We start from the raw sequence: 12,777 nt of genomic DNA on the forward strand, positions 1-12,777 counted from the left end.
ATAAACACAGGGAAGCAACAACGCGAGCTATTGATCTACAACATAATTTGCAAAATACTATCAGGACTAAGTTCATGATAAATTTAAGTTCAATTAATCATATTACTTAAGAAATCCCACTTAGATAGACATCTCTCTAATCATCTAAGTGATTACGTGATCCAAAGCAACTAAACCATGTCCGATTAACACGTGAGATGGAGTAGTTTCAATGGTGAACATCACTATGTTGATCATATCTACTATATGATTCACGCTCGACCTTTCGGTCTCTGTGTTCCGAGGCCATATCTGTATATGCTAGGCTCGTCAAGTTTAACCTGAGTATTCCGCGTGTGCAACTGTTTTGCACCCGTTGTATTTGAACGTAGAGCCTATCACACCCGATTAACACGTGGTGTCTCAGCACGAAGAACTTTTGCAACGGTGCATACTCAGGGAGAACACTTTTATCTTGAAATTTTAGTGAGAGATCATCTTATAATGCTACCGTCAATCAAAGCAAGATAAGATGCATAAAGGATTAACATCACATGGAATCAATATAAGTGATATGATATGGCCATCATCATCTTGTGCTTGTGATCTCCATCTCCGAAGCACCGTGCTTGTGATCTCCATCTCCGAAGCACCATCATGATCACCATCGTCACTGGCGCGACACCTTGATCTCCATCGTAGCATCGTTGTCGTCTTGCCAACTTATTGCTTTTACGACTATCGCTACCGCTTAGTGATAAAGTAAAACTATTACATGGCGATTGCATCTCATACAATAAAGCGACAACCATATGGCTCCTGCCAGTTGCCGATAACTCGGTTACAAAACATGATCATCTCATACAACACATTATATCACATCATGTCTTGACCATATCACATCACAACATGCCCTGCAAAAACAAGTTACACGTCCTCTACTTTGTTGTTGCAAGTTTTACGTGGCTGCTACGGGCTTAGCAAGAACCGTTCTTACCTACGCATCAAAACCACAACGATAGTTTGTCAAGTTGGTGCTGTTTTAACCTTCGCAAGGACCGGGCGTAGCCACACTCGGTTCAACTAAAGTGAGAGAGACAGACACCCGCCAGTCACCTTTAAGCAACGAGTGCTCCGAACGGTGAAACCAGTCTCGCATAAGCATACGCGTAATGTCGGTCCGGGCCGCTTCATCTCACAATACCGCTGAACCAAAGTATGACATGCTGGTAAGCAGTATGACTTATATCGCCCACAACTCACTTGTGTTCTACTCGTGCATAGCATCAACGCATAAAACCAGGCTCGGACGCCACTGTTGGGGAACGTAGTAATTTCAAAAAATTTCCTACGCACACGCAAGATCATGGTGATGCATAGCAACGAGAGGGGAGAGTGTTGTCCACGTACTCTCGTAGACCGACAGTGGAAGCGTTATCACAACGCGGTTGATGTAGTCGTACGTCTTCACGATCCGACCGATCAAGTACCGAACGTACGGCACCTCCGAGTTCTACACACGTTCAGCTCGATGACGTCCCTCGAACTCCGATCCAGCCGAGTGTTGAGGGAGAGTTTCATCAGCACGACGGCGTGGTGACGATGATGATGTTCCACCGACGCAGGGCTTCGCCTAAGCTCTGCAACGGTATTATCGAGGTGTAATATGATGGAGGGGGGCACCGCACACGGCTAAGAGATCTCAAGGATCAATTGTTGTGTCTCTGGGGTGCCCCCTACCCCCGTATATAAAGGAGCAAGGGAGGAGGAGGCCGGCCCTAGGAGGGGGCGCACCAAGTGTGGAGTCCTACTAGGACTCCCTAGTCCTAGTAGGATTCCACCTCCCATATGGAATAGGAAAAGAGGACGGGAAAAAGAGAAGGAAGGAAGGGGGCGCCCCCCTTCCCTAGTCCAATTCGGACCAGACCAAGGGGAGGGGTGCGGCCACCCTTGAGGCCCTTTTTCTTCTTTCCCGTATGGCCCAATAAGGCCCAATACGTATTCCCGTAACTCTCCGGTACTCCGAAAAATACCCGAATCACTCGGAACCTTTCCGAAGTCCGAATATAGTCGTCCAATATATCGATCTTTACGTCTCGACTATTTCGAGACTCCTCGTCATGTCCCCGATCTCATCCGGGACTCCGAACTCCTTCGGTACATCAACATACATAAACTCATAATAAAACTGTCATCGTAACTTTAAGCGTGCGGACCCTACGGGTTCGAGAACTATGTAGACATGACCGAGACACGTCTCCGGTCAATAACCAATAGCGGGACCTAGATGCCCATATTGGCTCCCACATATTCTACGAAGATCTTTATCGGTCAGACCGCATAACAACATACGTTGTTCCCTTTGTCATCAGTATGTTACTTGCCCGAGATTCGATCGTCGGTATCTCGATACCTAGTTCAATCTCGTTACCGGCAAGTCTCTTTACTCGTTCCGTAACACATCATCCCGCAACTAACTTATTAGTCACAATGCTTGCAAGGCTTATAGTGATGTGCATTACCGAGTGGGCCCAGAGATACCTCTCCGACAATCGGAGTGACAAATCCTAATCTCGAAATACGCCAACCCAACAAGTACCTTTGGAGACACCTGTAGAGCACCTTTATAATCACCCATTTACGTTGTCACGTTTGGTAGCACACAAAGTGTTCCTCCGGTAAACGGGAGTTGCATAATCTCATAGTCAGAGGAACATGTATAAGTCATGAAGAAAGCAATAGCAACATACTAAACGATCGGGTGCTAAGCTAACGGAATGGGTCAAGTCAATCACGTCATTCTCCTAATGAGGTGATCTCGTTAATCAAATGACAACTTATGTCTATGGCTAGGAAACATAACCATCTTTGATTAACGAGCTAGTCAAGTAGAGGCATACTAGTGACACTCTGTTTGTCTATGTATTCACACATGTATTATGTTTCCGGTTAATACAATTCTAGCATGAATAATAAACATTTATCATGATATAAGGAAATAAATAATAACTTTATTATTGCCTCTAGGGCATATTTCCTTCACCAGTAGCTTTTCGACCTAAAAATTTGCTAAGTCAGTGTGCAGCGCCTAAGAAAGAGGCGCTGCACTGTACTGTGCAGCGCCTAGCAGCAAGGCGCTGCACAGTGTATTGCAGCGCCTCTCCCTTAGGCGCTGCACATTGACTTAGCAAATTTTTTGGTAAAAAAGCTACTAGAACGCTTCTGTTGCTCTCTGGACTGGCTTGTCCAGGTGTGCAGCGCCTAAGGGCAAGGCGCTGCACTGTGGTGTGTGGCGCCTTACCCTTGGGCGTTGCACACCTGGACATCCCAGTCCAGAGAGCAACAGAAGCGTTCCAGTAGCTTTTCGACCAAAAAATTTGCTATGTCAATGTGCAGCGCCTAATGTAGAGGCGCTGCACTGTGTAGTGTGGCGTCTTGCCCTTAGGCGCTGCACTGTGTAGTGTTTTCAAATACCAAGTGCTTTTTATATTTTGTGATTCACATGGATGGCACATAATCATATCCAGATCACATGTAGTAGTCCGAAACACACAAAGAAGGCATAGCACATATAGTAGTCCAAATCACATAGTCATACACACATAGCAATAGAGTAGTCCAATCACATAGTCATACACAAACATTGAGCCAAAACACATAGTCATTTACGTCTCATAGCCATAGTAGCACACATTTTGGTTCATAAGAAGGTCACGGTCCTTGTCCCTTCTTCTTCCTCTCTTCTTCTTCTTCCTCGCCCTCCTCCGACCACCAAGGGATCTCACCTTCCCCCTCCATGTCCTCCACCCCCTTCATTGTTTCCATACCTATGAAAATGGCAATATAATAGTTAGTCACACAATGCAAAATGACAACACAAGCATTGAGTCAAAAGAACAAGATCATAGTAAGTCACATACGACAATGGTCCATTGAGCCAAGTGAACATTCCTCCACTACGACCGCCGCCAAGGCCAAGATCACCACCACGGCCTCTACCACCACCACGGCCTAGACCACCACCACGGCCTCTACCGCCACCACGGCCTAGACCACCACCACGGGCTCTACCACCACCACAGCTAAGACCCTCACCACGGCCTAGGCCTTCACCACGGCCTCTCCCACCACCACGACCAAGACCCTCACCACGGCCTAGGCCTTCACCACGGCCAAGACCATCACCACGGCCTAGGCCTTCGCCACGGCCTCTCCCACCACCACGGACAAGACCCTCACCACGGCCTAGGCCTTCGCCACGGCCAAGACCATCACCACGGCCTAGGCCTTCATCACGGCCAAGACCATCCCCACGGCCTAGGCCATCACCACGACCAAGGCCATCACCACGGCCTCTACCACCACAACGGCCTCTACCACTACCACGGCCTCTTCTAAGACCTAGTTGACTCCCTCTTTGTTGCCTAGTTCCTCCTTGGCTTGTTTGACTTGGTTGGCTACTCCTTGGTTGACTTGGTTGACTATCATTTGCTTGGCTTGTGCTTGCATCATTTTTCTTTGATCTTTTTCTTGGTTTGGGACAAGTTCTTGTGTTGTGTCCCTGATGACTGCAGTCCCCACAACGGGATTGCTCACGAGGCTCTTGGAATTGGCCGGTGCCGTATTCTCCACCGCCACCACGGCCCCATCCGTCCATGTCACCTCTAAGACGCTTTGTCTTACGTCTTCCCCGTCTAACGACCTTCAATTCCGGGTCCGGTCATAGTTGAACTCCATGATACTCCGGCCATTGTGATTGGTCCAAGTATGGCTGAAACCGGGGAGCCCACGTATTCTTTACCGTCATGATTGAGAACTCGGACTCCCTCATGGTAAGAGGGTGATTGACGTCCACATTCCTAACACGGGATGCGTTTAACAAGTGCGAGCATGGGAGATGAAGCAACGATGGCCTCATGCAGCTGCAATCACACTGTGTTAGGGAGACCTTGAAAGCGCGGCCTCCGTGTTGGTGGCCATCGTTTGTGGTTCCTCCAGGCTCTTTGACCTCATACTTCCACTCGTTGTCGTCATATAGTACAGCTTCTTGGGAGTCTGCCTTACGTGATTGAAAGTCCAACCATTCTTCAACCTTTGGTGGGAAATAGTACTTGTGCTTATCCTTGTTCTCACCAGCAATCTGCTTATCCGTCTCCATTGAGTACTTAAAAAGTATCCATTCATCTTGTCAAATGTGTATTGAACTATTGCCGTCACGGGTAATGCACGTACACCCTTGAGCACCTTATTGAAGCATTCTGCCATATTGCTTGTCATTTGACCGTACCTCCGGCCATCTTCATCAAAAAGCATGTGCCCACATATTCCTTTCGACAATGTTCCTATTGAGAAATTCAAGACCACCGGGGTCAAGTTTCTTGTGTCTAAGCAATGAATTGAACAATGTGGCAAACCGCTTGTTGGTGAAAGCGAGACAACAATCTTGAAGATCATCAGCCAACTCCTTGATACCACATGCCCTATAGAAGTTTGCACAAAAGTGCCTCATGTACCATCGATGGTGCAACTTTGTATGTCCGGGAATGTCAACCACCACCGCGTTAGAATTCCTGGATGGCGATCCGATATGACACAAATTTCCCTTTCAGCCGGTAATACCCTTGTTCTCAATTGACGCAAGAACCACTCCCAGTTATCATTGTTCTCCACCTCAACCAAAGCGAAAGCCAAAGGCAACACCCGGTTATTGGCATCACTTGCTATTGCAACCAATAAAGTGCCCTTGTATTGTCCGGTCAAGAACGTGCCATCAATGGCGATGACGGGCCGACAATGTTCAAAAGACCTCACACATTGCTCAAAGGCCCAAAATGCACGGCCAAATACTCGGACGATCCTCCCATTATGAATCAATGTTTGGTGCCCATGAGGCTCAACCACGTGAACCATGCCTGGGTTTGTGGCGGCCATAGCTAACAACAACCTAGGGAGTCGGTTGTATGCTTCCTCCCAATTGCCATACAACATCTTGAATGCGGCTTGCTTCGCCTTCCATGCCTTGCCGTACTTCACCTTGTAATGAAAGATGGCTTTCACAAGGTCAATGACACTCTTGATGCTCATTATTGGAAGTGTGGATATTTGGTTGGATAACCTGTAAGCAATGAACTCGGACGTGAGTTGTCTGTGTTGTTGGTACACAAGCTCGCCATCCGCATTATTGTGCCAGCACATGTGAGTTGGTAGACAACTCACTATGCGCCAAGTGGGACCTCCTTTCCATGGCCTCGCACGCACAATCCATGGACATCTTGGCACTTCACATTTGACCGTGTAACGCACATTGACGTCCGAGTTGGCCACTTTATGTGGACGATAATGTGTAACCGAGTAGTTGTCGAGCCACATCTTCAATTCCAAGAAGGATTCAAACTCACAACCGGGATATATCCCGTTCTCGTCGTCTTCCAAATCACGGTGAGAACTTGGCCTAGCTCCAAGAGAAATGCATTTGCCACCATCCACAATGGCTTCATCCGCGAGACTAAGATCCTTGAACAATGGTGTCTTGTGATCCTGCCTGAATACCTTCTTGAATGCTTGGGCCTCCTTCGGCGTGAACCCCTCCTCATCAACTTCTTCATCGGGACCATCGTCATCCGAGTCCGATGCATATGCACGGGAAAAAGGGATGGATTGGTCCATTGTCTCTTGCACATGATATTGGTCGAGATCACCCACATTGTTGTCATGGAGATCAACTTCGTTGTCATCCTCCTCGTACTCATCATTCTCCTCTTCAAAAGCTTCATTTTGGTTGTTTGGAGTCGGGCTCAATGTTGGCCAATCTTGTTGCATGAAATGAGGTTCACTCATTTGACCTTGGTTAATGGGTGGGGGAGTGCTAGCAACCAACGGGGAGGGGTTCCGGTTCAAGTCCAAATTCAAAGTAGACTCAACCTTCTTGGAGGCAAATAACTCAAGAGCCTTGTCTAGAGATTCGGCAACCGTCTCCTTGTATGCAACCCAACGTTGCTTGGAGTTCACACGCATTGTCTTCCAACGGATCTGCATTCCAAAACCAACATTATGCCTTCCCTCGAACTCAACAACGTCACTTGGGTCCATCCAATTCAAATCCTTCCTCACTTGGTCCAAGAGCTAGGACTACTCTCAAACACCATGTCAAGCTCATCCGGGTCCGGCTCAACATTGCCTTTCAAAAAGGCCTCTTTATCCACATGATGAACATAAACACATGTTCTCCCCATCCCTACAATAATCAAAAACACACGTATATCAAGTAAGTACATAACAAAAATATTTGCACAAAACAATAACCACAACCCTAACCATAGCATAACCCTAACACCAACATCAAACACACATAACCCTAACCCTAGCATACTATGAAAGCCTAACCATACCAAATTAGCAAAGAAACATAACATGATTCAACACAAAATTGCAAATCCAAGCCAAAACTAGGGTTTCCCCAAAGTAGCAAGATTTGAGCAAATGTGACAATTCCTATGGATGAAAACGAGGGGATCGGAGGAGATTACCTTAAGGGAGGGGTTGGCTTCGAAATCCACGGTCAAATACTCCGGATTTGCAAGATTTGAGAGGGGGGGAGAGGGGAAGAGAGGAGGGGCACAAGTCTAAGGGTTTGGGTGGGGTGGGGGTGGGAGGGGAGAGAGGGTGGGGCCAGCCTAAGTGGAACACAGACTGTGCAGCGCCTAAGAGACGGGCGCTGCACATTACAAGTGTGGCGCCTAGGACTTGCGCTGCAGTGCTGTCTGTGGGGGCCGCAACTGGACCAGGGCTGCCACGCTGGCAGGAGGTGCGACGCCTAAGGGAAGGGCGCTGCATAGTAGTGTGCGGCGCCTAGCTGTCGGGCGCCACACGAAATGGTCAGCAGAGTGAATTTTTTTCGAAAGCAGGTCAGTTTGTGATTTGATTTCGCCCTCAGGTCAAATATGTGATTTCTGCCATGGGCTCAAGTCCTTCTTTCCCTGCAGTCACACGCTACCACTTAGACTAGCACAATGGGTAGTAACATAGACTAGTAACATGTAGACTAGTAACATGCACATGTTACTAGTTTATATTACTATCTTTATAGTGGGGATTAACATATGTGTGGTAACATGTAACATTTCATTTATTAGGCTATAGACTCATTTTGCCTTGATATGTGTGATGTTACTCATACTACTAGTAACTAGCTATGTTACCACTTTCCTCCATTTCTTCATTTATTGTTTGTCACATCATCTATTTTATCTAGATATCTGTGATGTTACTACCTATGTTACTCCCACTGTGGGTAGGGATGGGAAAAAAGCTCGAAGCTCGCGAGCTAAACGAGTAGTCGTGACTCGGCTCGAATCGACTCGAACTCGAAGACTAACGAGTCGAGCCGAGCTTTAGTTTAAGATCGTTTATACACCAAGTTAAACAAGCCAATCTCACGAGTACTCGTGTAACTTGTTAGGCTCGGTACAAAAGATCAGCCACTCGCAATAAAAAAAATCAGCCACTCAGCACCCTACGTCACAGGTGCACAACACAAGGTCCAGCCGTTGAAGGCCCAGCCGCCTAGAAGACTCATGCGTTACAAGAAAATTACAATTGTTTAGTGATATATATGTTTAATATATACATAATCATTTTTATCATATTTGAGGGTTTTATGTTCATATCTTTAACGAGCTTAACAAGTTAAACGAGCCGGCTCGCGAGTTATACGAGTCAAGCCAATCTTGGGTTTAAGCTCGTTATAGTAACGAGTCGAGTCGAGCTAGCTCGTTAACGAAACGAGCTCTAGCGAGTCGAGCCAAGCTGGCTCGACTCGGCTCGAATTCCAGCCCTAACTGTGGGTAGTCTTAGAATAGTCATAGTGGGGAGTAACTTAGAGTAGCAACATGCATATGTTAATAGTCTATATTACTACCTCCATATTGGGTAGTAATATATATGTTGTGTCATGCATCACTTCATTTATTAGATTGTAAACTCATCTTTTCTTGATATGTGTGATGTTATAGTAACTAGCTATGTTACCACATGCCTCTCTTTCTTCATTAATTACATGCCACATCATCTATTTTGCTTAAATAAGTGTGATGTTACCACCTATGTTATTTTCACTGTGGGTAGTCTTATCACGCACATACTCCCTCCGTTCCAAAATAGATGACCCAACTTTGTACTAACTTTAGTACAAAGTTGGATCATCTATTTTGGAACGGAGGGAGTACATCTCAGCCGATGAATTATCCCAACCTTTTGGGAGGAGAGAGACGGCCTAATTATTGCAACGTTTTGGGAGGGCTCCTTTGAAGTCGCCTTTTCCGGCAGCCAGCTCCGTGGCCGTATGTGCGTACTGGCCAGTCGCTCGTCGCATACACTTGCACTCAGGTTTCCTCGATAAATTGGGGTCGTTTTAGTAGGCGGATGTTGATGTGCTCTCTCTTTTTCCCTTTGTGTTGAAGTTGTGGTGTGTTGTATTGAACTTCCTCGTGCGAGCCATTTTTATTGCACCAGTTGCTTTTGTTGGCCTACAAGTGACTGGCTAACGATTTTGTGTGTTTGGGTGTCAGCCTCCAAGAGGCCGGCGACTAATTCATCACTCTAGAAACGTTTGTCGTGCCTCTCAGTTTATTCTGTGTGGGACCATCAAGTCTTCTATTTGAGTTTCATATGCTAACACTATATTGTGTGCTTATGCAAGCTTGCACTTTTTTGATCTCAAGAGAAAAAGTGCATGCACTTTTGGGTTTGTGAGGAGGTAACCAGGGATATATTATCCGGCTAGGATACAGATTCGCTATTATGAAATACTTCCTCCGTTCCTTATTAGTTGTTGCTGACGTATTTCAGTGTCAAATACATCAGTTTGAGCGACAACTAATATTAGTTGTTTATATGAATAATTTCTCTGTTCCAAAATTAGACCTCCTATGAGTCACTTTGCCAATTTGGCTCCGTTTGTCACCCTGCTCCATTGTCTAATTGTGTGTGCTTCTCATTGTTTACCATTTCTTAATTTTCGGTGTACGAATAAGTACTTCCTCCGTCCTAAAATAAGTGTCTCAACTTTGTAGTAACTTTAGTACAAAGTTGTATCGGGGTTAAGACACTTATTTTGGGACGGAGGGAATAGCATATGCCTTCCTAACAAAAAATGGTATATTGTTTCTTTAGGGCAAAGAGCATACCACTTTGTTTGTGCTTTCTAAGTCATAAATGAAGGCAAAAATAATCGACACAATACAGCCTATTGGAAACAACACATCCAAAATTTCATACTCCATCCGTCTAAAATAAGTGTTTCAACTTTAGGACAACTTTGTACGATCAATGACGAACTTTGTTTCTTTTTGTTACAACTTACAAGTATGGTCTTGCAAAATCCTTTGAGAAAGGGGAAAAAGTAGAAGTGAAAAGAATACACCAAAAAGAGTCACCCTGTCCTCAGTTTGGGCAAAAACTTCCTAAATTGTTCGTCTGAAAAAACTCTCATCTACGTTCCTAGGTAGGGAGAACTGGACCGGAAGGAGATGATCGCCGTTTAATCCATCATCCATGCATCCATCACAAGGAGCGGTTGATGAGGCCACGCACCACGACCAAGCCCAGGACGAGCAGGTGATCCGCCTCGGCCGCCACCGTCAGCGTCAGCACGTCCTCCCCGAGCACCACTCCGGCCGCCGTCTGCTTCCGCGCGACGTCCGCCACGGCCGCGCCGTCCACGCCGCTCACTTTGTAGTCGGGCTTGCGTGCGCAGCACCTGTCGATCCTGTAGCAGGTGGCTGCGCCGCCGTGCATCACCACGGCGGCCCCGCCCTTCTCGGCCCGCCGCACGGTGAACCACGGCGTCGCCTCCTCGTCTTCGCACCGGCAGACGTCCCACCTCCTGAACATGCCGAAGCCCTTGCGTCTGATCCTGATGAGGGCGTTGCCGGCGCGGTCCATGAGGAGGACCTCGCGGCCGCCCCTGCAGCCGTAGTTGTCGACGCGGAAGGTGACGGCGCCGTCGCTGTCGTACACCGCGCAGCCGTTGCCGTTGAAGACCAGCGACTTCATCCATACCGTGTACGCCTGCTGGCCCTGGCGGTGATCATCGGAGGACGACGGCGAGGGGGGCGCAGGCAGGGGCTGGATCTTGGCCATTGAAGAGAGAATGAAGAAGAAGAAGAAGAAGAATATTGCTCTGCTCTGCTCGGCTCGGCTCTGCTCTGCTGCTGCTGTTTGGCCTATTTATTCAGGATGTGCTCTGTGGTAGACTAAACGTTGAGTGCCGCACCCGATTAGTTGTTTATGCTCCATCTAGTCATCTACTAGTACTGTAGTACGAATCAGCATGCGTTTGTCGCACCACGTTTGGTGATTCATCCAAGAGTTGAAACATGGATATATAATTAAAACCACAATGTAATGCAATGCTGAACATGTGTGTGTGTGTGAGACCCAGTTTAAAAATGGATGATCGAAACGTACTAGTTCGACCCAACTATGTCAGAAAATAGATTGTTCTGTTTGGCGAGTAGAAAGAAAGCACGCATGTAGCCATGTACGTTTGCTCAAGGAAGGATAAGTACTTGCACCTAATCAATTAATTAAGCAGTCGGGCCAGTTCGGGTTTCTCTCGTTTTCCATTAAGTGTTCATGACCGTGGGCCGACAAACTTGAGTCGTTGTGCCCCCCCCCCCCCCCCCCCCCCCCCGTCTCATGTCAGGCCTTCAACTTTGTTTTGTTTACAACAACTTCACTCTATATACGCACATTGCAGAACTGCATAAGATATTTTTCTTCTTTTTTTGCGGAAAGCAGAACTGCATAGGAATAAGAAGCTGTGATTTTGATTTTATTCATGCTCTTGCTGGATTAGTGAAATCCCGCTCCAGCTCTGACAAAAAATGGATATGCAAGGCTCTGACTCCGAGCATAAGACTGAGAGATCAACTACTACCACTAATTAATTACTCCCTCCGTAAAGAAATATAAGAGCACTAAGATCACTACAATAGTGATCTAAACGCTCTTATATTTCTTTACAGAGGGAGTAGCTTCGAACTCACAAGGACAATGCTGCTGTGTTAAACAAAGCAAGGGCTACCACAAAACTGGGAGGTTGGGAGGGAAGTTTGTGCAGACCAGCAACTAGGAGTACAACCCTGCTAACAATGCAGCGTAAACTATATCGTCGCAACGGGAGATCGACTTCTGAAGAATCAGTAGTGAACTCTCTCCATATTATTCTTCCGAGCGCGCAAAATCCGTGCGTACACATGGATGATACCTATCGTATTTTGCAAAACTGATCGAGCCTCCAGGTGTGGACGATCGATAACTCAGTTCTTTCTTTCTTTGCGCGTTTATGGTATGGTACGTGTTGTCTACGTGTAAAGCAGCTCAACTAGCTAGCCAGTACGACAGACAGAGAGGAAGCCTCAGTTTAAGAACGGGCATTGCACATAGTTTCTAGAAACAAAGGCTCCAGGAGGCAAAAACCCAATTCGGTGCCTAGGCTCATCTGTACCTGGTCAGAAAAAATCAAAACAAATACTAACAAGAATAAAAGGGATAACACATCACATCATGTGTACACAGGAGCTTAGTAGATACACACACGTGTGTGATGCACACGTCACATCATGGAAATTAAAGCAAGATAAAAGGGATAACACATTTTAGGGGCGGCCCATTTTAGTCAAGGACCTTCATCTAAACCGTACTCTTGACCCCTAGTACAAATAATATTTTAATTCTCCCTGCAAAATAGAAAAATAATGGCGGATTCAAATTTTGAATAGCAGGGCAGGAGTTGTT

The 12,777-nt window shown here is 46.5% G+C and overlaps 1 protein-coding gene across 1 annotated transcript; it reads right to left on the bottom strand.

Moving 5' to 3' along the window:
* Positions 1-10,325: 10,325 nt before the first annotated feature.
* LOC109749718 (protein LURP-one-related 11-like) lies at positions 10,326-11,261 on the bottom strand. Its single transcript, XM_020308676.3, has one exon. The coding sequence runs from the start codon at positions 11,116-11,118 to the stop codon at positions 10,540-10,542; it is 579 nt and encodes a 192-aa protein (XP_020164265.1). The 5' UTR covers positions 11,119-11,261; the 3' UTR covers positions 10,326-10,539.
* Positions 11,262-12,777: the final 1,516 nt, after the last annotated feature.

The sequence above is a fragment of the Aegilops tauschii genome, chromosome 3 (genome assembly GCF_002575655.3).
Source record: "Aegilops tauschii subsp. strangulata cultivar AL8/78 chromosome 3, Aet v6.0, whole genome shotgun sequence".
Lineage (NCBI taxonomy): Eukaryota > Viridiplantae > Streptophyta > Magnoliopsida > Poales > Poaceae > Aegilops > Aegilops tauschii.